The sequence below is a fragment of the Lytechinus pictus genome, chromosome 2 (genome assembly GCF_037042905.1).
Source record: "Lytechinus pictus isolate F3 Inbred chromosome 2, Lp3.0, whole genome shotgun sequence".
NCBI classification, from domain to species: Eukaryota; Metazoa; Echinodermata; class Echinoidea; order Temnopleuroida; family Toxopneustidae; genus Lytechinus; species Lytechinus pictus.
In genome coordinates this window covers 54,577,188-54,603,186 of record NC_087246.1, presented here as the reverse complement: position 1 = coordinate 54,603,186, position 25,999 = coordinate 54,577,188, and the positions used below count along the sequence as shown (strand labels likewise).

General features: G+C 37.9%; 2 protein-coding genes across 4 annotated transcripts; both read left to right on the top strand.

Annotated features, from left to right (window-relative positions):
- Positions 1-3,220: 3,220 nt before the first annotated feature.
- LOC135153052 (solute carrier family 52, riboflavin transporter, member 3-A-like) lies at positions 3,221-18,451 on the top strand. 3 transcript variants are annotated; one of them, XM_064095179.1, is made up of 3 exons: positions 3,221-3,601; positions 12,746-14,091; positions 14,548-18,451. In XM_064095179.1, exons 2-3 carry the CDS (start codon positions 12,922-12,924, stop codon positions 14,779-14,781), a joined length of 1,404 nt encoding a protein of 467 aa, XP_063951249.1. In that variant the 5' UTR covers positions 3,221-3,601; positions 12,746-12,921; the 3' UTR covers positions 14,782-18,451. The 3 variants fall into 3 exon arrangements, with proteins under 3 accessions (XP_063951249.1, XP_063951251.1, XP_063951250.1); XM_064095181.1 differs by lacking the exon at positions 3,221-3,601 and adding an exon at positions 10,815-10,925; XM_064095180.1 differs by lacking the exon at positions 3,221-3,601 and adding an exon at positions 12,273-12,508.
- On the top strand, positions 18,063-25,625 carry LOC129277568 (uncharacterized). Its single transcript, XM_064095693.1, has 6 exons — positions 18,063-18,067; positions 20,645-21,020; positions 21,541-21,770; positions 23,394-23,477; positions 24,599-24,715; positions 25,245-25,625. The coding sequence occupies exons 1-6, from the start codon at positions 18,063-18,065 to the stop codon at positions 25,381-25,383; spliced, it is 951 nt and encodes a 316-aa protein (XP_063951763.1). The 3' UTR covers positions 25,384-25,625.
- Positions 25,626-25,999: the final 374 nt, after the last annotated feature.

Sequence of the window (25,999 nt, the reverse complement as noted above, 5' to 3'; positions counted from 1 at the left end):
ATTAGTGCGAGAGAAAGAGGAGTAATATGACAGAAAAAAAATTATAAAAAAAAGATAATATGAAAATGAGATCTGGGTAGTATATTTTGTATAATACCCCTATTACTAGTGTTAAATAGTGTTAATGATTTATTGGCTAAAAGCGATTGTTTGAGGGTGTTATCTTTAACCGTTTCCGTCAATTCAATTTTTGCCCAAGTTCGAGTGACGTTACAAAACACGTTGATTTGGGGGACTTACCTAACACTGAATTAACGCGTCTCTTCACCTTTGACTCTATTTTGGCTCTGGAAGTGAATGCGGACAGCAACGATTCGGTTTTTAATAACATACATCATCGTTTAGAAGATCAAAATTGACATTCTTGACGAAAAGAATCCAGCAGTTGGAAAACAATTCTTTCTTTATTATTGATTACGTGAGCCATTATTTCAACACATCAATCGTATCAACTATCAAACCAACAAGGTATGTGTTATATCGCTTGGATCATTATCACTTTTGACTATTCATTTAAGCGCTTTGGGCCTAATGGGAAAAGCGCAGTACAAATAATAAGTAATAATAATAATAAAGTTTCTTTCGCTTTTCGCATTTCATAAATACGTGCGTGAGACCGTGAACATGGCAATTAGAATTGGTAATCATATTCCAACCACAGGCGAAGCTACATGGGGCAGGAGGTGTCCCTACTTTGTCAATTAGTGGGGGAGAAAGAGGAGTAATATGACAGAAAAAAAAAGAATTATAAAAAAAAAGATGATATGAAAATGAGATCTGGGTAGTATATTTTGTATATACCCCTATTATCAAATTGAAAACATGACGTCACTTTTGGATCGGCTCTTTTCCCCCTATAAAATTACCTTGGCATGCACCGCCCATGACTAAAAAATCCGAAAAATTTAGTTCGTAAACAAAGAGCTATATTAATAGGTCTTTTTGTACAGCATGTGTACTTTTCTGCATTGTCGATTTATGTATAAGTAAATGGCGATTCGTTGATAATTCAGTTTATGGTTTCTACCCCTGTTTAAGCGTTGCTCGGGGGGGGGTATCAATTGGTGAATATCAAATATCAATGTGTGTATATATGGATTCATTTATGTTAGATGAATTTATATCTAATTAAGAATCATAGACCCTCTTTCGTATGGTATTTGATCATTATTATAGTGAGTTAAGATCAACATTAAAACAAATTCATGACCACAAAAGACAATAAGTTTTGACCCTTTTCCAAAAATGTTAGAAAACTTGTCAGGAATGAATATGGCAATGGTAGCGTGTCACTGTATTACAGTATATTTGAAATCGAACAACGATAATTTGATGGAATTCATCGATCTACTTGATATCTTAAATTTGTTTCACATTTTAGTGAGGATTTTGATTCTATTTTTTTGTATATCAATTTCATTATTTCATGTGAGGAATTATTTCTTTCAGCAAGCTTATTCTGGAATATTATGTTGAACCAGGGAAGTAGGTTTTTTACTCCCACTTCCCTGGTTGGACTATGGTATGAAATCTTTCTTTACTGATAATTTATTTCACATTTTTTTAATTTCCCTTTTCTCTGCCTTTTTTCTTGGTCATAGAAATTATGTTGCGGCTCAGTCATGTCAGTAGTCAGTACCCCCAAAACCCTCTAGTACATCAGTTCCTAAACGAAACCATAATGCTGGTAAGAAACTCATAGCATACTGCAGTCATGCAAACAAAGGCCATTGTCTAATCATGAACATTATTATTCTTATTTTCCCCAATCTACTCTTCATTAACACCGGGCTTAACACATGGCTCAGTGACGGATCTACGGGGGGGTAGGGGGTTTAACCTCTCCCCCTCCCCCCGTTGGGCTGCCAAGTAAAAATAAAAGTGATGACCAACATTACGGAGCCAACCCCAAAATACCTTTTATAAAACTCCTTTACCTTTTTTTTTTCTTGTCAAATTTCTCGGTCAACCCCCCTCCTAGCTATGGATAAAAGCCAGGTCCGCCCCTACGTATCAACGCGCTACGTGTGAAATCGCAGGATTGCTGGCCGACCTTTTCAAACGATCAACCTTTGATTCATTGTTCATTCAAAAGCCGATATGATTTTGAGCAAAAATGAAAGCGTTTCATAAAAAAAAACACACACAAGAGTAATTTTGGGATATTATTTTGCCATTTTTCCCCTAATGAGATACATATACATGTACCTCTATTGTTTTCGGAGTATCATTAATTTAGTGAATATCTAAATCCAGATCCAAGTTTTCAAGAAAAAAAAAACAACTCTAAATATTGATTCAGTCGATTCGGTTCAGATGTTATTTATTTATTCATTCATTTATGCATGGCATATCGCAAGCATGTATGGTCAAAATGTCACAATATGAATACAATGTAGTAGATAAAACAGATATTATGTTAAAAATATATATAACACGAAGTACATAATGAACATACAAAAGTGCTGTAACATAAAATTAAAGTTTGATTAGTTGAAATAAAGGGGATTTTCGTCGTTATACCATGGAGATATGAGATATGGCTATACTATCATGACTATAGCACCAGTGGCGTACCTAGGATTTTCCACAGGGGGGCAAAATCGGCCGCCAAAAAAATTGACAAGCCAAAAAAAAAAAAAAGGTCTTCAATAAAAAATAAAGGTTATTGTTCCAAGAAAAAAATTGACAAGCAAAAAAAAAAAAAAGAAAAAAGGTCTTCAATCAAAAATAAAGGTTATTGTACCAGAAAAAAAAAAGGTCTTCAAGCTCGTCAGGGGGGGCATAAAAGGTCTTTCAAGCTCGTCAGGGGGGGGCAGTGATATGTATTTTGTATGGGTTGTGGCTCGTCAGGGGGGGCAGAGTGCCCCCCCTGCCCCCCCCCCCCCCGTAGGTACGCTAGTGTATAGCACTCTGCCCCTATTCCATTTTTTTTAACCCAACTCTCCATTGGAGGCGGGCCAGTGACATGTTAGAAGTGGGCTGAAAGAATACTTTTGATCGTGATCATTCCAGGGCCCTTGGAACGATTTTTTTGCTGAAGTAAATTTGACAAGCAACAAAAAAAAAGATTTTCACCATTAAAATTAAGGTGTTTTGGTCCCCGCTTCCGAGGGCCATGCATCATTCCAGACACTCAAGGTATTGAGAGAAGGGTTGTAATTGGTCAGACCAGGAAGCTACCATGGTCAGACCGGGGTCAGACATTGTAAACACTCTCACTGCAATACACGTGGTGTGTCGCATGACCGCTCTGAAAGGGGGCTCTATAAAACCATGGACACGTCCCTGATAAAACCAGCCAAGCATGAATTATGCCCAAACAACATGAGGGAACATTAGAAAGTGCACGTGTAATGAAGCATGGTTGATAAATATCGGTCGTCAAACCATAGAGCTAGACGAGCCTGGCCTTATTTCCTGGGTTAGCTGTATAGGAATGGGATTTGAAAATTCGGCTTGATGAACACCAGACAGTCTTGCAGATGATCTTTCATTTCACGTTTTAATGAGGCAATCCATAGTCAATATGCCCAGAGTCAAGACTACAACGGAGCAATTTGATATCCGCCACTGCTACGACTACTAAAGTTTCTGAATGGTAAGCAAAACCTGACAATATTATTATGAGGATATGTCTTTCGATTGGCGCTTCCGAGATTAAAAGGAGGCCTGTATGGACGCCATTTGCTGTGGAGTAACTATGGGAGGCACGCGGGCAAGCAGGGGCGTCGATCCATTTTTCAGATGGGGGGGGGGGGCAAAATCATGAATCAACGTTCCAAAGGCGCTCGATCACACAAAACAAACAACCCCCACACATAGGCCTATATATATTTATATATGACTCATGAGAAAGGGACACATATCTCACCAACAAATTAATGCGAGCGCGAAGCGCGAGCTGATTTTTTTTAGTATACTGACCTGAAAACCGGAAAAAGGTATACCTGTTTAGGACTGTTTGTAGTAACTCATGAGGAGGATACATATATCACTACACAGATAATGCGAGTGCCGAGAGCGAGTTGAAATTTCTTTATATTCTGACCTGAAAGCTTGATATTCTAAGTATTTTTGGTACCAATGATTAAGATGGGTATCTATAACAACAATAGATGCGAGCGCGAAGTGCGAGCAGAAATTTTTTATATTCCAATCTGAAAAAGCGGACATTTGGAGCACGATTTTAAATAAAGAACGTGTTGTGTATCTCAATCTCGCTTGCTGATTTCTGTGTAACATTACAATCTTATTTTATTTTTGCACATGCGGAATTATTGGCCCCCAATATTTTCATTGGTGGGGCGATCGCCCCCCCTGCCCCCCCCCCCAGGATCGACGCGTCTGGGGGCAAGAGCCCCCCCCTATCCCCTGGCAAAAAAGAGATAAAAAAACCGGCAAACGGGTGGAAAGTATGAGAAAGTGCATGGGGGAAGTAAGAAAGAGAATTTATAGTGAAAAGGTACTTTTTCAGAATTTTATCAGAATTCACAATATGAAGCATAATTTGCACATGACTTGTGTTCATTCCTCCCGACGCACGTATTGTCTGTTTGAGATTCATAACCCCGTCCAAGATAAGAGGATTTAATGACGCTTTAAACATTCAGTTTTGAAGTCAATAGAAAATAGATTTAAATTTCTCCTAGCGTTGTTATTTCATTTAGTGATATAGGCCTGCGCATCTCTTTCAGGATAACGGCTAAAATGCTTTAACTGTTTAAGCCGGGTACCCTTTTTAGGTCTAAATGTAAAAAAAACATCAGGTCGCCTTTGTTGAATGATGAGATACGTGGTATGGTCTTCAAAAATAGTCAATTTTCAGGTCTGAATATGAAAAATTTTAAGCTCGCGTGCTCCGCGCTCGAATCATTTGATTAGTGAGATACTACGCTCTTCATGAATTCATACAAACAGTACTTAAAAATAAGTCTCTTTTTAGTTTTGAACATCAAAAATATTTCCACCTCGCGCTCGCAATATTTTATTTTTGCGATACTTCTTCTGTTTATTATTACAATGATTAGAAGTGCTTATGCTTTTCCTGTTTTAAGGTCTCAATCTGACAAAAACGTCAGCTCGCGCTTTTCACTCTCAAATATTATTTGCATATACATGTATAGGGCCTATCCTCTTCATAACATTCCTACATGTCAATCGGTGATTAAAACGTTCCCTTATAGGGTCAATGCATACTTAATCATTCACTCACAATTTTTGGTCGTGCCCCTCCCTCCCATGCCATGACTCACGGTACGTCACTACTATAGTATATAGAAAATAACTCCACTAATATTTTAGAATGTAGATCGTAGAAGTTCCTGAAATGTTGTACATTTTCTATTGGCTGATGCCCCCCCCCTGCAAGCAGCCTAAGAGGCCAATGACAGAGCCAACAATCAGCGACCACAGTTTGTTTTTCTTAAAAGGGAAGTTCGCCATGACAAAAAGTTCATTGTAAAATTAGCTGAAAAAATGATAAAAAATAATGCCGAAGGTTTGAGAAAAATCCATCCAAAAAAGTTATTAGAATTTTAATAATCTAATTTGTGACATCATATGCGAGCAGCTTTCCTACATATCGTATGGTGAACAATCAATGAAATGTTATTTTCTCAGAAAATGGAAAATGGATTTTACTTTGCCTTCAGTATATCAATAGACAAATCATTTCACACCCGTTCCTAAATATAAAACAAAAAGAAGTCATCACGAACCATTAAACAATTGAAATTTATGCATTTTGTATTACATAACATACATGTATGGGCCAGCTGCTCGTTGATGACGTCACAAACCCAAAACTTAAACTTATAATACTTTTCTTAATCTGTAATGGATTTTCCTCAAACCTTCACCAATATTTTTAAATATATTTTTCTGCTATTTTTACAACAAACTTTTCTTCAGGATGAACTTCCCCTATGACCCTGTATTGCAATAGGTCTACCTATATCCGCGTAGTTCACCCTAAACTTGCTGGGTAAATGTAATCCCATGTTAAAGACCGTACACCCTAGAAAACATATACGCCTAGCCAGGGCCGTAGCCAGAAGCATTTTGTTGGGGGGGTGTACCAGCTAAATTTGCCAACTAAATTTGGCGAGACAGCGCCAACGTGAGCACAGGGGGAGTCTGATGGGGGATGTGCCCCCTCCTACAATAATCAATTGCTAAAAGATTTTGAATTTTTAGAATTGAATTAGTGGCATTTGGTGAATACTTTAAGGTAAATTATACAAAGATATTTGCACTTTAAAAATAAACATTTTTGATCAAAAGAGAAAGGCTAGTGTGCCGTAGTTGCTAACTTGCAGTATATAATGATATACCCTATGCATTAATAATATCAAAATCAAAGATTTGTTAATTTTTAATTGACCTTCTGTGCAAGATGTCTCAACTAAAATTTCAAGAATGCTACTGCTAACAGTGGCGTACCGTGGGTCACGGCATTGGGGAGGGGGCACAAGCAAAAATTTAGAGTCATTAAGTGGGCGCGCGAAGCGCGCTCAATTGCCAGGTATACTGACCTGATAGAGACATTTTAAGGACTGTGCCATTAAACGGATATGTATCTTAGTGATCAAATAATGCGAGCGCGAAGCGCGAGCTGAAAATGTTTGGTATTCAGTCCTAAAAAGGGACATTATAAGCAAAGTTTTGTAATCATGATACGTATCTGTCTTCAAAACAAACAATGCGAGCACGAAGCGCGAGCTGAAATTTTTTGTATAACTTAACCCTAAAAAGGGACATTTTCAGGACTATCTTTTGGAATTTATGAAGTGCGTACGTATCTCATCATAGTCATTTAATGCGAGCGCCAAGCGCTTGCTGATTTTGTTAGAATTACACTGGCACATGAAGCACTTTTTGTGGTCATTGTAATCATGAACATGATACGTATTTCACTAATGAAATATTGCGGGCGAGAAGCGCGAGCTGACAATTTTTGAAATTCAGACCTGAAGAGGGGCATTCTATGGCTTGTTTGTAGGAATTTACTATTTCACTAATTAAGTAATGCGAGCGCGAAGCGCGAGCTGAAAATTTGTTATAATTAGATCAGAAAAAGGGACATTTTAAGGACTGTCTTTAGGAATTCGTGCACTGCAGAAACGCCGGTGATTTAACACCAGCCCGGTATCTATATCGGTCCACACCAATGCGAACGTAAGCACAGACTGGAAATGTTTTATTAAGGCCTTAAATCACTTTAAGTATATAGTCATGAAAAAAGCATATGTCACTACATAAAACAATGATAACTTGAAGTGCGAGGAGATAGTTTGGTGCATAATCTTTATGGACTTAAACTACAACAGGACTATATATCTCATTAGTCAGACAATGCGAGCACCAGGAATGATGCAACCCCAACCTGCCCCCACTCCCACCCATCCCCATCCTAAGCACCTTCTGACACCATTAAAAAAAAAAAAAAGTTTAGTAAAAATAACTTAGAAAATTTTGGTGTTTTTTGCCAACTGCAAACTTGTAGACAAGTCTACAAGTTGTAGACTTGTCTTCATGAATTTGCCAACTGCAGAGTTACCATTTTTTAAGTCTTGTGTTCTGTTCTTTTCAGATCTGAAACGGGGCAGTACTTGCACATCACTTTGCTGACTGGTAGAGCGTATAGTGTTCTGCCACTTTAATAGGCCCACTTTATAATTTGCCAACTATTCTTTGGCTTTGATTATTCAACTTAAACCTTGGAAATTCATCCCACCCAATATTTATGTACCTAGTCTTGCCTTTAATTTTACAAAACTAATGTTTGTTAAATCGTCAATAATTGTGGTATAATTTGCAAACTAACAAGCTTGTTCATATTGGGGGAGGATCGGGGGCTTACTTTGTGTGTTATTATAGCTCCATCTGTTATGTACTTAGTATTTTGCTGACTAGTAGGGCTCTAAGCCTGGCTACATGGACTTGGATTTGCCAATTGGTTGTCTTTACTCTAAAAGTCGTAACCTTCTTCGAAGTTAGTACCCCTATTTTTCTTTCCTTTTCTTTCTTTCTTTCTTTCTTTCTTTCTTTCTTTCTTTCTTTCTTTCTTTCTTTCTTTCTTTCTTTCTTTCTTTCTTTCTTTCTTTCTTTCTTTCTTTCTTTCTTTCTTTCTTTCTTTCTTTCTTTCTTTCTTTCTTTCTTTCTTTCTTTCTTTCTTTCTTTCTTTCTTTCTTTCTTTCTTTCTTTCTTTCTTTCTTTCTTTTTTCTTTCTTTCTTTCTTTCTCTCTCTCCCCCTCTCTCTCTCTCTTTCTTTCTTTTTCTCCCCTATCCTCAATTTTGCCAACTGGTACATGATTTTGCCGACTGCCACGAATGTTGGGGGGGTGTCACACCCCCCCATACCCCCCCTCTAGCTACGGCCCTGCGCCTAGCCTATGGTCCATAGTGAGGATGGCCTATATGCCCTTTATCAAGCACCAAATCCTGATAATCACGAAAGGGCCACGCCCTCGAATTTGAAATTAATTTCTAACTTCATATATTTGACAAGCCAGTAATTCTCTTTGTTGTTTAACTTTGGAAAAAATAAACTGGTTCTCGTCGATGAAACTGATCAACCATAGAGCTGAAATGGGTCGACATTTGCCTCCTCGAAAATTTGACAAACAAAAAAAAAGAAGGAGAAGAAAGAACAGGGTACCTTTGAAAACTGTTGGCATTATGCTATTTGTACAACCCTGCCTTATACACCAGGGGCGGATCCAGCTCCCGCCAATAGGGGGGGGGGCCGATTTTTTTTTTCACCCATATTCTCCCCGATCGGAAACTCAAAGTTGATTTTTGTTTATTTCTTTGAAGGGGTTGTCCCAGCGGCATAATGAGCCAACGAATTTGAGGGTGCTCGATACGGCGTATAGCGTAAAGTTAATAAGTTGCGAGCAAGCGAAGCGAGCGAGCAAAAATTTCGACATTTTTATTACAAAAATCAAAGTTTGTGACAGATTTTGACATAACATTGGAAAATAATAGGCCTATATTTCACCCTTATCCCTTTCCTTTTCTTTTTTTTTGTTTTCACGTTTTGAATAAAGATTACGCTGTGTATCTCAATAAACATTTGTGTGCGTGTTTTAGAGTTAGACAGAATCTGGGCATGCTGAATACATTTCATTTTTTATCATGAAAATCAATAATGCGAGCACGAAGCGCGAGCGGAAAATACTTGATATTCCGGTATGAAAAGGGTAAATTTAAGCCCTATCTAAAGCACTGTGTAGGGAAATTGTGAAGTGGATGTGGATAACACTTAATAAATGATGCGAGTGCGATGGGCGAGCTGATATTTGTATTATTATGGACATTCTATGCCTAAGGATATTCTTTCAACATATAAAAATGGTGACTATCTTCCTATTCTTCTTCCTAAGCTTGATATGAAACTTGTCGATATTCCTTTTTGAAAAAGGGACAATTTAGTTATTTGGAATTCATGAAAATTTTATTATCATATTTATTAATGTAAATAGCCTAATGGGTGAGTGAAATTTGTTGATATTGAGGCCTTAAAACTGGATATTTTGAGCACTTTTGTAATCATGAATAGGATTTATGAGTTGATATATTTTTAACAATAATGCGAGCGCAAATCGCGAGAAGAAATTTTTGATAAACTGTCATAAAAGGGGGATTTTAAGTAGTTTGTTATAGAATTGATATATAACGAATCTTATGGAATAAACAAAGACGATATGTAGGCCTACTTGGCGAATCAACTAATGCGAGCGCACAGCGCAAAAAGCTGCAAATGATAATCACACAATAAAACGGACATTTTACAGAGCACTTAAAAAAAAAATCAATTCGTAAATCAAACAAAATAATGAAAGCTCGATGTCCGAGCTGAAATATGCTTTGTATATTGACTTCAAATTTTGATATTTTAAACTACATATTAGCCTATTGAACAAGATATGTATCTCATCGAACAGGCTATGCGAGCGCGAGCAAAAATTTAATGAAGTGACATGAAATTAATCATTTTCCAAGTCTTCCCTTGACCTTATTTTATTCACTCGCTTCCCTTTTATTTTTCCTCTTCCTTTTTTCCTCCTTTCTTTCCCCTTCTTTTTCTGTTTTTCTTTCCCCCTTTTTTTCATTTTTTTGCTCCGCCAATAGGGGGGCCCGGGCCCCTCGAGCCCCCGTGACCCGCCTATGTTATACATCCCCTTAAAATGGAAATTGTATTTTTTTTTCAAGATGGACAAAATAATATAATTATTTCGTTTATTGGCTTTTGGAAGTCTATTCTCACAAATAACGAGCAGGCAACAATACATTACCAGATCCCTTCTAAAAAAAGATAATAGTTTTGCCATTGCGTGGAAGATTCCCCCTTCTGAGCCCACAACACAGACGTCAACGATTGAAACTGAATACCAGTAAAGAATTATTGAAATAGGTGTTACGCGTGTTGATCACATTATCTCTTCAGTAATTGATTATATGCATTAACATGACCTAGTTCGGTTCGGATCCTGTAAATCTTTTGTCGAGATTTCAATAAAAAGCACATAATTATATCAGATGACATGTGGGCATAATTATGAAAGAAAAATAATGTATGATAAAGTGCATCAGACCTGATGCCGTTGCCTTGAAGTAAACCGACCTTTTATTTACCTTTAAAGAAGTTTCGGCGTTATTAGGCCCGCCTCCTCAGTGAATTTGCTTTGTGGATCGGTTGGGTTATAAAATGTAAAGAATTTATACAATATGCTAGAATTTTGCCATAACACAAATAAACTGGATTTCTTTGCTAATTTGGCTGTCATTCCTTGACCTTTTTTTGCCAGCACGTACCGACGTCAGGGGCATGGGAACGATTTCTGAAGAGTGACTTGCTGGTTTTGAAAAAGAAATGACGAAGAAAGGGAAAAAGAAGTTTTTTTCGCTCCGAAATGAAGGTGATATTGGTCAAATTTCTACATTTTAGCATACCAACTTGACTTCAAGGGGGTGCTGCCTGTGGTATATATAAATAGAAAGTCAAAAAGGGGCCTAAGCTTTCGATCCTAGCAGAATCTTCGTCGGAGGCAAATATATATAATATATATAAATACGCAGCATACCAGGCCCCGCACCCCGCTTTCCAGTGCCACGACCGACGTACATACAGACATATGGCAGGCAATCAGTGATTGCAAGAATCACTTCTTGATATCAACAAATTTCTTTATCAATAATTGATTTATTGATATCTAGAAATAATTTTTTGTTGTTAATAAATATAAAGATAGCAATACATACGCTGTCATATTAAGCTGTGCGACAGACTCTTGAGATTTGTAACTGATATCACTGTAAGAGAAAGCAAACGATAAACCAATCATTAAAACAATCAATCAATCAACTAACTAATCAAACAAGCAACCAATCAATCAATCAATTAAACAATCAACCAAGCAACCAAGAAAGTGCTTGTAGTGAAGACTAATATCGTGTTTCTTATTTCTATACGAAATTAAGTTTTATGCGAATGATTAAATAGATCGATGTCTCCATCATTTAATGCAAATGTAATTTAACTCGGAACGGAATGCAGATCCAGGATTTTCAAAGGAGGGGGGGGGGTGTGCAGGAATATGTTGACAAGCAAAAAAAAAGTTTTTACTAAAAAAATGTAGGCCATGTTGTTCCAGGAAAAAATGTCCTCACTTGCGTATGCATGACATATTCCCATAAACAAATATTTTGTTGTGCCTCTCAAGGGGGGGGGGGGGGTGGGAGGGGGGAGGGGGGTACAGGTCCGATGTGTCCTACCTGGATCCGCCACTGGTACGGATAATGTCACGTGATTCATAGCATGGATATGAAGCTGATTACAAGAGGCCCTAAATTGATTTGGCATGGATACTAATACCATGGTCACATTTGCTCTACGGTGGCCGTACGGCGAGTCGAAAACAGCCGTTTCAACATTTTTTGTACCAACTACATATATATGGCTTGAATTAAAATTAATAAAACGGCTGTTTTCGACTCGCCGTACGGCCGCCGTAGAGCAAATGTGACCAAGGTATAATAAATCACCCTACCCCATGAGTTTACCCATATATAAAATGATTATCATTGTAAATCCGAGTCCAGCTTTTATATCTATCTTTATAGTTCGATCTCGGGTAAATTTATGTTCCTTCTCATGGTACCCTAACAGAATCTTATCTCATTGTTGTTTGCTGTACTTTGTATTGGGGTCAGCAATGTTATCTTGATCTCTGGTATCATATCATGTTTATTTCATTAATTGCATCACTCAGCTCAAGTTGGGCAGTGAGTGAATACAGGGTATAGGGGGTATACACGGATGAATAGATTTCTGGGTCATTATCTTGGTGTCTCGTCGATTGGATCGCTCTGTTCCTTCATTCGTCTGTTGTCGTTTTGTCATCGACCACGACATCACTTCAGCGTAACTCGTTGATCACGCCATGGGGATGCGAGACCCTCTTCCTCCATCTTGTTGGGGTCATTGTCACATACCAGTTAGGTATATTTTCTTTTGCAAAATCATTCATGTCATAATGACTGTCATTTTCAAGTTGATAGTGCATGGACCTAGGTCCATAAGTAATGCTATACGCATTTTTTCCTGCGATACCATTGTAGTGATAATGGTACATTCGAACACTCGTCGGTCAGCCCCCCCCCCCTCCCACTCGCCACATACACTTCGATGATGTATATTAACTGCTAACTATATCGCTCTGTTTGCTCTTTTCTATAGGTAATTGACGAAGCCAGTGATTACGTGAGTGGTATCAGTGTCCTCTAATCATCTTAGCCATCGCAGGTGTTCGGTAAAATCGAAAGATTAGATAACGAAACAAATCGGTAAGCCAACAGCTTATTTCTTTGCTTTTTGAGGTGCATGGATAAACGACGTTGGCTCGATACACAGCCATGAATGAGAGATTAGGAGATCGATTTCGTAACATATTCGTGATTATTTTGGTGGTACTCTTCGGGTCGGGATCATGGTTGGCCATCAATGGATTATGGGTGGAACTGCCCCTCATGGTAGCACTCGGAATCCCGGAAGGATACAATCTTGCCTCCTACCTGGTCATCATCATCCAGTTAGCGAACGTTGGACCTCTTTCGTTCACGGCCTTCAGCTACTTCGTGAAGGGAAACAAGCTTGAGATCCCCACCATATACTTGAGTTTGTCAGCTGGAGTATTTGCATGTCTTCTTCTTGTATTCTTCTGGAATGCGACGACTGTTTGGGGAGTGTTTGGAGAACCACGCAGTACTGCTTTGATATGCCTGTCTTTCGTCCTAGCTCTGGTGAACTGCACATCCTCGGTGACATTCATCCCGTTCATGGTCAAACTGAAAAGCTCGTACATGACATGGTTTTTCGTTGGTCAGGGTTTTAGTGCATTGGCACCAAGCTTGGTAGCCCTCGGGCAAGGCGTTGGCAAGCAGGTGTGCGTCGCCAATTACACTTACCTCTCAACTGGCGACAATTGCACATCATGGATGTCGCAAACGCAACCGGCTAAATTCCCACCAGAGACCTTCTTTTCGTTCCTCTGCGCATCCATGTTTCTGTCCTTCGCAGCCTTCCTTTTCCTGCACATTCTTCCTTCTTCCAAGAAGGAGTACGCTCAGCAAGATGCCGAGACACAGTCATCCTCTGAAAAATACAACGAGTCAAGGTCTAGCGAGACCAACTTCAACAAAGAGGACAGTACGGAAAAACAGAAGTCTTCAGACAGACTAGAAGATGAAAATTCTGAGCAACGCCAAGGCTATTCTAAAGGAGAATATGCCATTTTATTTGTCATTCTTGCCATTACCAATGCCTTAAGCAACAGTGTTCTTCCGTCCATCCAGAGCTTTTCTTGTGGTGCCTACGGCTTCAATGCTTATCTTCTAGCGGCTACATTGGGCCAGGTAGCCAATCCTTTAGCTTGCTTCATCGTCATGTTCTTCCCACAGACGAGTCTGGTCTTGGTAGCAGGGACCTGTCTTTTAGGACTCCTGATGGGAGGTTATTGCATGGCCACCGCTTTACTGAGTCCAGCTCCACCCCTACAGGAAGAGATATCAGGAGTCGCTCTTGTGGTAAGATAATACCGTTTGAATTCGCATTCTGCAGTCATGTTGTTGATGGTTCGGATATATAGCCTATATAATTTTGTCAATCCTTTAGAAAGGATTTGCTTCCAAATGTCAGTTTAAAATCTAGTCACGTTCATTACGAATTTTCCTTAAATATCAGAAAAACTGATGATCAACGAAGAAAACAAAATATGCCTTTGCTTTCGAATTATTTTGACATACTATATACTAAATCATGTTCATTATCTCAACTATACAAAGATTCGATCAGTGTCCTAAAGTCATAACCCCGAGTCCCAAGGTAGAAACAATAACCTACTTCAGCGTCTCTACCGAGTCGTAAAAAGAGTGATGAGGCATTATGATCCCTAATTTTCATTTCATTTTTAATTTCTCCTCCCCTCTCCTCCCACTTCTTTTCTTTTCTTATCTCCCTTCTCCCTCATCTACATCCGTCAGGTGATAGCTTGGATCCTAGCAGGCGGTCTCTTTGCTCACGTGAAGGCGACCATCGGGTTTATCCTCCGTAACCAGCCCCATAACCATCGACTGCTGACATGGTACGGTATCGTCACCCAACTTGGCTCATTGACAGGCGCCCTCATCATCTTTCCCTTTGTCAACGTCCTGTCTGCGTTTGTACCGTACTACAGCGATCCCTGTCAAGGATATCCCATCTGCGAGCCGTCATAGCATTTGAATTGCTATTGTGTTTGAGCATTTCTGAGCAGCTAGGCTTTGGACGATACCAAAGTTAGCAGTGCGGAAGAAGCGTCATTGTTATTGTCGAGTACATATATGGTTTGATGTGCTATTTAAGGGCGTTCTTTGACCACAGTAGTGGCTTCAGAGTTCGGAATGCAAAAAGGAACTGTCTATGATACAAAATCAAGTTGACTTCATGGGAATATGATTAGACAAGCAACGTACATTAGAAGTGAGAACAAAGCATCAATTTGGTAGACTTGTTACATTTTGATCAAATGCCAAGGACTGATGGGAGCTCACAACATATACGCGGTCTTTATCTCTTTTTCCCCACTTTTTGAGAAGTTAATTTGGAGTAACAATGTGTGTTTTCTTAAATTTTAGAATGAACTTGGAAACCTCTCTGTGACATTTCGGTGATCAATGAAACTCACATTATAGTTATATAAGTCATGCTACAAGCGCGTATCTTCAATACACTGTATTTTTTAAGAGAGCGAATAGCTCAGGTAAAGAGCGGCATAATGATGTCTTATTACAAGGAGGTTATCTTAATTCGGGCACGTAAATCAATTCGACAGCAGTTAGACACATCTGCGCATTCTTCGAAACAATTACAAAATTATTCGGCTGAACTATTCTTTCGAGGCACTCTGGTCCATAATGGATTGGCAATTAACATGCAAGGGTCCGTTGAATAAGGACTTACAATTCATGCCATTATGGTAACTACCATGGAAACCTTGATTCTGATTGGCTGCTGAGCCCTGTTACCATGGTAGTTATAGCACTGAGGCAAAGTCACAATAGTTGTAGCTTTTTATGAAACGGGTTCCAGATTTGCTCAAGTTCGACTACCCAGCAAGGTAAATATTAATTTATTGATAAGATATATATACAAAATGGGACATGGTATGTATATTTAATATCGTGGCATGTCATCAAACAAACAATAATTTAGGTCCATAAACATTTCATTGAACTGGTATATATGATTTCAAAGCTTAATGTTATTTGAGTCTCATAGTAATCGTCTTACTCTTTGTGAAAATAATGTAGAAAACAATGACTGTATTTCATTACCTTTTTAGCTTTCCTCTAAATGGATTGAAATTGATATAATTTGTGCTTATATAAAATGTCATTATTTCTAACCGAGGCTATAAATCACTGAAAGTTACTTTCCTCGTTTTCTCCGTGTAATAGACGTCGGCGGGAGTTTCTTGTCATATATAATTAAGAATATTGATGTGCAAAATATCTTCTGTGTGAGAAGATGGACCCTGTTTGAATAATAATCATGCTTATCACCCTTTTCAATATAATCATTGCCTCAGAAACTGTAACATGATTTTTTTATGTCTTAGATTGTGTATACGTGAATTGTCGTTTGTTTGTTAAAATCACAGGATGACTAGAAATACATAAAAACGTTTTAACATCATTTATTCGAATAAAATAAAACAATCTACTTTTAAAAAATGGAGTCGAATGATTTGTTTTACCAGTCTGCCAAGGAAGAATGAATGCTGTAAGTAACCGGAGGACCGAACGCTTTAGGTCACCTCCGAGGGACTTAAAGGCATAAGTTAACGTTATAGACATGTAATTTAAAAAACCAAAGGAGAGATGAAATGTGTACATGGGTGCCTTTCTATCAACCTAAAAACTCTGAAACCAACAAAAAAATCAAAAGAAATGCTTTTGATACGTTATAATTGAAGATTTTGTGTAATTTCTATCGTGCCGATAATAATAGAACACATGAGTGGTAAGTGTATGTGATGAAAATAAGATCGTGTTTCCGGTCACTTTATATTTTACTATTTTGAAGCACTAAATAATTATTTTCGGACGCGATTTTTCTTGGCTTCAATTTTGTAACATATCACAGACACAGATGACAAGAGGGACCTTGCAGCTCAGATTTGTTTAAAGTCAAATCAATGTTAGCCTTCAAAAGTCCATCTTTAAAAGTTATTAAATTTCATTCGTTCATATCCATTTTCATTGTTTACAACGGGTTTCGTTCATCTTGGTATGCAGATAATTATTTTAAGTAATAAAACATATAGCAAATTTCAAAGTACAAAAATTATAGTCAAAATGATTATACAAACAGGTTGGAAATGAAGGAGGCTGCTAAAAAAGCGGAGCGGAGCCTCCTATATAGTATAGACCCCCACCCCCTCCCCCCCCCCAAAAAAAAAGACAACTTGATCATAAACCTATTAAAAGTATATTTAGGGGGAAAATGAAAATAAGAGCAAATGAATAGGAGAGAGATGAAAGGTCTCCAGAATCTTGTCCTCAGCAAACACAACGATTCTCACTGATCGACAGGACAACGGAACGGATTCAAAAATGTACGTAAAGAAATCCATGCTATATCCGAAAGCATGATTGTTTGAGAGATGAAGAGTCAAATCAATCATTAATATAATTTGGAGGAAGAGATTGGGCTTGGGGATTTAAAAAAATTGTCAGGGTTCCTCGGGAATTGTGACAATTGATGTTGAACAAAGTTAAGATTAGTTATTCATTACCACTTACATAGGAACTTTATTTTTTGATAAGTTAGGCCTATACTGTGCATAAGATGATTGAATGCGGGAGCGGAGCGACCGCGCGAGAAATTTTGCGTTTTTAGAATGCAAAATTAGGCTAATTTAAGGACTCTGACTGCATTCAAAGATGACTCAACGCATTAAAAATAGTATTATTCAATTGAAGATTAAACATTTGGTTGTCTTGAAAAGTGGGAGATGATTGTACATGCCACCCTCCTCCGAAAAGTGGGGATATATCCCCATCCCCGGGATTAACGTCCGTAACCCCCCCCCCCCCCCCCCTTGGGAAAAGAAAGCGACAGTTGTAAATACAATCATCGCCCCTCTTCATATATTGGACAAACTGAATATGATTAAATAACAAGAATTCATATAACCTTTTCTTTTTCTATGTTAATCGTGGCATTAATATTGACACGTTTCAAGAACTATCTGATAAGGCTTATAGTTCACCATGCTAAATCAGGACAATTTTATTTATCAGAAATGAATTTAAATGGAAAAGATTGGATGGAAATTGAAAGGCGAGGAATGAATCAATGAAAGAGTAGGGTGATGTTTCGTAAGATAATTAGAAGTCCTTCGAATTAAAGATAACGATAAAATGTGATGACTTGGAGGATAAGAAGAGTGGATTTCAATACGTCACAAAGAGCGCGAAAAGTACGCGCGTGCGCAATAAAGCTTGGCAACGCGATGACGTAATAAGATTTTAAGACAATAAGAATACTTGAATTGTCAATCTATTATAGCAAGAGTGTAATTTAGATCGTGAAATTTATATGTAATTTAAACTAGGCTCAGGGACAGATTAATAAAACTAGCAAATATTTCCATGTTATGGAAATAAAGGGTTCACCTAAATCTATTAGCACAACCAGTCGATTGTGCTATCAGTATAATCCAAGTGAAATACCACCAAAGTTTCATTTTCATCAGCTTCCCTCAATCGAACTCGAGAAGGAAGCTAAACTCTCTCCAAGACAATTTCCGATCGAGCCCCAAGGACCGAAACGGCACTGGGAGGCTGGCTGGGATCAGGGAATGAGATGCAACATTAGGTAAAATTTATTTTCTGAATATCACTTCTGAAAAAAAAAAAAATCTTATTTGGGACTGATTGCTGCTCCTTTATCATTTATTATTACATATATATATTTTTGCCTTTTGGGTAAAGACAAAATTTATAATTCTGTTATCATGACGATCGGCGAGGTAGAATATAAAATAAATTATTTCACATAGATCTATGTTTTAATGAGTAGGTCTACCAGCGTAAATCTTTAGTAAATTTGAATCATTTAAACAAATATGTTGGCTTAAACAAACTTTTATATTCATCTAAAAATATACATAAGAATAAATATTCCCTAATTCAATCAAAAACTATATATGCCTAAATCTAAATCCTATATCCCCCCCCAAAAAAATACAAAAAATAAAATACAAAAAACAAGGGGGTAAAGTTTAGTTTGATTTTCGTTGCAGACTTCAATCATCCTCAAAATGAAGTATAAATCAAGCAACAAAAATAAAGTCTCGGAAGATATAATAACATCTTTCAATGTAGATGTAATCACAAATTATGTTCCTAGATGAGCACTATGATTATCAAAATGAATACCCTTCCGTGTTTGCAATATATATAGATATTCGTGGTAGAGTTTGCTGCTGTTCTTTCCTCAATTCCGATGCGAGACTCGTGAGAGACCGATTTACTTCTTCCAATTATGCCATATATTTATACCAGGGGGTATCATAACAATACCGGTAACACAAAGAGTATCCAATCTAATATTTCCCCATCATTACCTCAATGTGTATCTGAGTTTTCTTAACATGACAGAAATCTATTACAACTGAGTTTGTTATACGAGTAATATCTCCATCAAACTTAAAGGTCAAGTCTACCGCAGAACAAAATGTTGATTTGAATCAATAGAGAAAAAGGTGACAAAGAAAACGCTGAAAATTTCATCAAAGTCGGATGTAAAATAAGAAAGTTATAACACATTCTAAAGATTTGCATATCTTTAAAAAAAAGTTATTTATGTACAGCTCGGCTATGCAAATGAGAGTGTTGACGATGTCCCTCACTCATTATTAATTTTGTCTATATATTTTTTTTAATTATACGATATTTCAATTTTTACAGATTTGACCATTATGACCAACTTGACTCAACCATAAAATATTAAAACAATAGGAATTCCACAAATTCAGGGAGGAATAAAACGTTGTGTTACATGAGAATGAGGAGGAAATATTTCATATTTAATATAATGAAATGCAAAAGAAATAGTGAGTGGGGGTGTCATCAGTTCCCTCATTTGCATGCAGACCATGCAGGGGCCCGTTTCACAAAGGACTTGCAACTGTTGTAACTTTGCCATTATGGCAACTACCATGGTAACCTTGATTTTGATTGGCTGCTGAGCCCTGTTACCAGGGTAGTTGCCATAATTGGCAAAGTTACAACAGTTGCAAGTCCTTCATGAAACGGGCCCCAGAATGTGCATTATGTGAAATTAAAGGAGAATGAAACCCTTGAAACCAGCTGAATCCATATCAAAGAGAAAAATCAAAGAAACGTATTGTTGAAAGTTTGAGGAAGATTGAATGAATAATAAGAAAGTTATGAGCATTTGAATATTGAGATCACTAATGCCATGTAGTTCCTCCCATTGGCAATGCGACCAAGATCTGTGATGTCACACACGTACAACTCCCTCATTACTTTAGTACTTATTTCACTTATATTCTCACTTTTATAGAGTCTATCACAAGGTGAGGTGTTCTCTTTATGAGAGGACAAGTACAGAGGTTTCACAACATTATATCATTGATGAATCGTTTGTCATATGATTAGAATGGGCAAAAAGAGATGTTTTGGGGTATATTTTCAGTGTCCAAAAGGGGAGAGTTGTTCATCTGTGACATCATAGATCTTGGTCGCATTGCCAATGGAGGATCTCCATAGCATTAGTGATCTCGACATTCAAATGCTCATAACTCTTCTAACTCTTCTATTGCTAGTCCTATTTTACTCAAACTTTTGTTGATCTTATTCTTTGATTTTTCTGCTTTCACAAAAGCTAACTTGCTCCAAGAGTTTCATTCTCCTTTAAGCGAACCTTTAATGTCATAACTTCCTTACTTTATATCAGATTTGATGACATTTTCAATGTTATGCTTGCTGGATTTTCCTATTTTTGAAATTCAAATCAAGTATATATTGGGGTGGACTTGTCCTTGAAAACCATCTTTCATTTCTTCAGGTTCTTTGTTGACAAACCTATAGTCAGATCAGACCCTCCCCATCTTACCAAGACATCCTTCCAGTTGATACCAAACTATGACAACGATGTCAAAGAACCGCCTTGTCAGGAGAACACTTGTCTAACGACAAATGAAACAAAGGAACAGACAGATTTAAAAGAAGAAGAAGAAGAAGCGGAGAAGGGAGGAAAATCGAAAAGTGAAGGGGAAGACGAAGAGGGGGAGGAAGAAAAGAAAGAATCATTCAAGGAAGACACAGTCGAGGATCCTTTGAAGGGACTCAGTCCTGAAGAAATCAACCAGCTTGCTATCAGAGCTTTCTGGACATCGACGACTCGAAGGATGACAGAACAAGCTTGTCTTCCAGTCCCAAAGGTAGTTTCTCACATCTCACATTAGGTGACAACTTCCTTTTCTTTCGATAATTTATTGTGTTTTTAGTACCCGACCTTGCAAATATTATGTGGTTAAGAAATGATATATGCAAAATTCAAATAATGATCGCACTTTCCTTTGATGACGAATATTCAATTTGATACTTAGACTGAGAAATCCACAGATGAATAAAAATAAAAATTGATTTACACACCACTGTACTTGCAAAATGGTCCGGGTAGAACTTAGAAGCTAGACACTTTTCTGCCATCCCAGCTGGGGGGGGGGGGAGGTATTTTCCGGTTTTTTGTTAAGAAGTGAAGCTTTGAAAAGTATCCTCTGTAAAAAAAATTTAATGAACAAGTAAAAGATGTTTTCTTTCGTTGAGGGGGGGGGGGGTGGTGATGAATTTTCATTGTGCAAATTTCACCTAAATTCTTTTTCCTACTTCTTCTTCCTTAACTTGTAAATAAGCCAACAATATTTTAAGGAATATATTTTTAAAATTCTCAATCCTCAGTTCCGACCTCCCAGCTCGACGCTAGAGAGGAATGCAGACCTGGTAAAATACCGACCCTGGCGATACGACGTTGGTCCAGCCACCTGGCAGGAGATAACACCTCCAGTATGGGATCGGATCCAGGAACGGGCCAGGATCAAACCTCGACAGTCCTATCCTAGACCAACACCTGTCATTAACACCACGGCATTCACCCCTATACCCGCCATCAATAGGCCCAAATCAGGAAAGTAAGTTTTGGCAGGGACCCTTTTCCGCTTGTCGGTTTTTTGCTCATAAGCTTATGTCTAAAGCAACTGCGTCATCTTTTTTTTTGTGGAGACCTTTTGTTTTAAATATTAACCCACTTTTGAGGTGACAATTTCTTTTAGGCAGAGATACGTGCTTGTTGTTTGCCTGTTTCATAGATCATTCGATCAGCTCCCGGGCATCTGGTTTTAGTCATGTTAGTATCGTTGAGATTCCCTTTTTTGGCAAAGAAAAACCTGCAATGTCATCTCCACAGTTCAACAACAAGTCTTAGCGTGACAGTCAGTGGCGTACCGTGGGTCACGGCATTGGGGGGGCACCAGCAAAAAAATTGAGTCAGTTGCCAGGTATACTGACCTAATAGAGACATTTTAAGGACAGTGCCATTAAACGGATATGTATCTCACTGGTAAAATAATGCGAGCGCGAAGCGCGAGCTTAAAATTTTTGTTATTCAGACCTAAAAAGGGACATTATAATCAATCTTTTGTAATCATGATACGTACCTGTCTCGCTAAATAATGCGAGCGCGAAGCGCGAGCTGAAATTTTTGTAAATATTGACCCCCAAACAGGAAGATTTTAAGGACTATATTTTAGGAATTCATTAAGAGTATACACATCTCATCATAGTCATCTAATGCAAAGTGCCAATTAGCGCTTGCTGATTTTGTTAGAATTACATCTAAACATGCACATAAAGCACTTGTAATCATGATTAACATACCCATCTCACTAATCAAATCTTGCGAGCGCGAAGCGCGAGCTGAAAATTTAGGAAATTCAGACCTGAAGAGGGGCATTTTAAGGCTTGTTTGTAGGAATTCACGAAGACCATACGTAGTTCACTAACCAAGTGATGCGAGCGCGAAGCGCGAGCTGAAAATTTTTGATATTCAGATCAGAAAAAGGGACATCTTAAGGACTGATTCTAGGAATTCATGGAGAGCAGACATATTTCACCAATTCACTACTGCGAACGTAAGCACGGACAGGAAATGTTTTATATTAAGACCTTAAAATGGGGCAAAGTAGTCATGAAAAAGAAGCATACTATTGTACAAAAAACTATAATAACTCGAAGTGCGAGGAAATATATTTGGCAGTTTGGTGTATATTGACTTGGAAACGGGAGGTTTTAGTATAACAGGATTATATATCTCGATAAACAGACAATGCGAGCACCAGGAACAATGACGACATAGGCCCTGAGCAAATTATGCTTCATAAAGTTATGAAAAAAAAAAATTCTTATGTAATATAACATAACATAATTATGATATAATATAACATTAGAATGAACAATAATGTCTTCTTTCCACTACGTTTCTCTTCCTTTCTCCCTCTTTTTCTCCTTTTCCCCGTTTTTTTATTTTTTTTGTCAGCCGATTGGGGGGGCACGTGCCCCCCCATGCCCCCCCGTAGTTACGCCACTGGTGACAGTCATAACAGACCGTTATGCAAATAGTGGTATATCAATTATACTTTATTTATGTATTTTCTTGTACTCAGTTTGGCAGTACGGTTGGAATTGAAGTGCGAACCACAAGACTGAAAAATGAAACTTTTACATTTTCCATCATTGTGTTTACCGTTTCTGTTCAGATCAAAATTGAAAGATGGTGGCAGTATTTCTGTAAACGAAAAGATAACAGATCTCGTCAAACGAGAAAGGCTAACTTCAACCTAGTAAGTATAGCAACAACTAGAACCAATTCCCATGATTCTCTAACTCCAACTACCATTACCATATCAATTTTGCGAATACCGGGGATGGGGGGGGGGGGGTCTGAAAATTAACGGGAGTACTATTCCACGCCACCTCTATACCTATACCTATATACAGTAAAACCTGTGTTAATGGCCATCTGTATGTAGCAACCACCTGCCTATAATGACCACTAAAACTGTTTCCCATGGCGGCAGATTGTGTGTATAAGAACCTGTCTATAGCAGCCACCTGTCTGTAGTGACCACTAAAACTGATTCCCATGGAGGCAGATTGTGTGTATAAGAACCTGTCTATAGCAGCCACCTGTCTATAGTGACCACTAAACTTGATTCCCATGGAGGCAGATTGTGTGTGTATAACATGTCTGTCGGAGCCACTGTCAATCAAGGCCACATTTTGTGTTTCCCTTGGGTGGTTATTATTTTTCTTTTTTTGTGTGTGTGTTATTGCATTCAATAATGATTATCTAATCTAATTGTCTTGGTATTCTGATACTTTCGTTTGATACTGATAATAACAATCGTCACCACCAGAGGTTTAGATTAATTTCCAATGTTCTCTGACATTTCTTGCTACTTTTGTAAAAAGGCCACACGTTTTTTTTTGGTCTCTTTTTAATTACATATTTTATTTCTGATAAGACAATTTTCTATCTCCGATATCCGTCATTTTCCTGTGTTATTTCTGTAAATTTTAGTTGTGGTATATTGCTGACAATATTCTACCCGATCCTTAATAGACATCTGTATCATCTACTTCTCGTCTATTCTTCGTTTTCACGTACTATCATTGTCCTCAGGGGCGGATCCAGGATTTTCCAAAGGGGGAGGGGGAACATTCTCCCTAGGAAAATTTGACAACCAACAACAAAAAAAAAAGGTCCTCACTTTCAAGGGGGGGGGCACACTTGTTTTATAACGTCATGTTTACATTACAAATTTCCATTATGCCTCTCAAAGGGGGGAGGGGGCACGGGCCGGTAGTGCCCCCCTGGATTCACCAGTGATTGTCCTCTATTCCTATTACCCACCCCCCTAAATTTCATAATTTGTATTCTTTCTCTCATTACTCGGTATAGTGTCCGTCAGTGCCCCGGTTATGCAGGCTACCGTCCCAGGTCACCGCTTCGAATCCCCATGGAGAATCTGAATGAACCCAATCTCAGAATGATGACCACTATGAAAGCCAGTTATAGGTAAGTTCCATATTTGGTGGTTCCATCGCTCTATTTTTACTCCGGATTCTGATATTGCTTCAACCTATCCTATTGCTTTTCACTTTCTACACATCTCAATTCTTTCTTTTTTCGATAAACTAAAATGATTATAAAATATCTAAATGTAAGAAAGATTTAAACTGTCAAACTCAGTTCATTGAACCGGAAAATGTGAAAATGCACGTCAGGAGACGTGTAAGGGGGTGGGGGGGGGGCAGTAAACTAACGACGCTACCAAAATTACAATTTGTCCAAATTCTGTAACAGAAATTTACCAAAATGACCCTTCTCACATTTTAAAGGTGACACTTTGGCCTTATTTTGCTTACTCATGCATGCCTTAATTCACCAATCAAATCTTCGCATGGAAGTTTGTTAATGAGTGCAGCTAGATTCCTGCCAAGTAAGTTTGCTGAAACATATTACTTTTCTAAGAAGTTATGGTATTTTTCTTTCAATTTTGCTTTCTTAAGTTCACTTTGTTTGAATTTACATCACTTTTCTCCAGACCTTTGATGTTTCCGCTGATCAACATGGACCACTTTCTACACAAGGGTCCGATGTCTCGTACAGTCACTCTCACCTACCCCTATAACCCATTCAGTAAGGTCGAGAAACTTCGCAGCTACGGAAGAAACGATGTGTAACCCGAGCTCCTTCTTGATAACTATCTGTCCCAAATAACACCCCACCATGACAAGCAGTTCCCTGAAACGTGGCCAAAGTATTTTAATTTTAATAAAAAGATACTCACTCAATAATCATTCATAGATAGGATAGGAGAGCAAATATTTTAAGAAATCGTGAAAAAACCAACGGTGGACGTCGTATTATTAAAGGGATGGTCCAGGCTGAAAGTATTTATAGCTTAATAAATAGAGTAGAATTCACTGAGCAAAATGCCGAAAATTTCATCAAAATCGGATAACAAAGTTATTTAATTTTAAATTTTAGCAACATTTTGTGATAACAGTCGTCATGAATATTCATTAGTGGGCTGATGATGTTACATCCCCACTTGTTCTTTTGTATTTTATTATATGAAATTAGGTTTATTCATTTTTTTTCCTCCAAGAACTAGAAAAATTGGATTGACAACTGATTTAGTGCATTAGATATTTATTGCTGCAACTTATTTCATTATAAGGGAGACATATTATTCACCCAAGTATGAAATGATAAAAAATTTATGATTTTTGTAATAACATAAGAAAACGGAAAGTGGGGATGTGACATCATCAGCCCACCTAATGAATATTCATG

What these genes read in the sequence shown, in the direction of transcription:
- LOC129277568 (XM_064095693.1), top strand. An exon ending in CTTGTCTTCCAGTCCCAAAG is followed by an intron (nt 21,021 to 21,540) that starts GTAGTTTCTCAC and finishes CTCAATCCTCAG; the next exon opens with TTCCGACCTCCCAGCTCGAC. An exon ending in GAAAGGCTAACTTCAACCTA is followed by an intron (nt 23,478 to 24,598) that starts GTAAGTATAGCA and finishes TACTCGGTATAG; the next exon opens with TGTCCGTCAGTGCCCCGGTT.
- LOC135153052 (XM_064095179.1), top strand. Translation starts at nt 12,922, where the DNA reads ATGAATGAGAGATTAGGAGATCGATTTCGTAACATATTCGTGATTATT. An exon ending in TATCAGGAGTCGCTCTTGTG is followed by an intron (nt 14,092 to 14,547) that starts GTAAGATAATAC and finishes TACATCCGTCAG; the next exon opens with GTGATAGCTTGGATCCTAGC.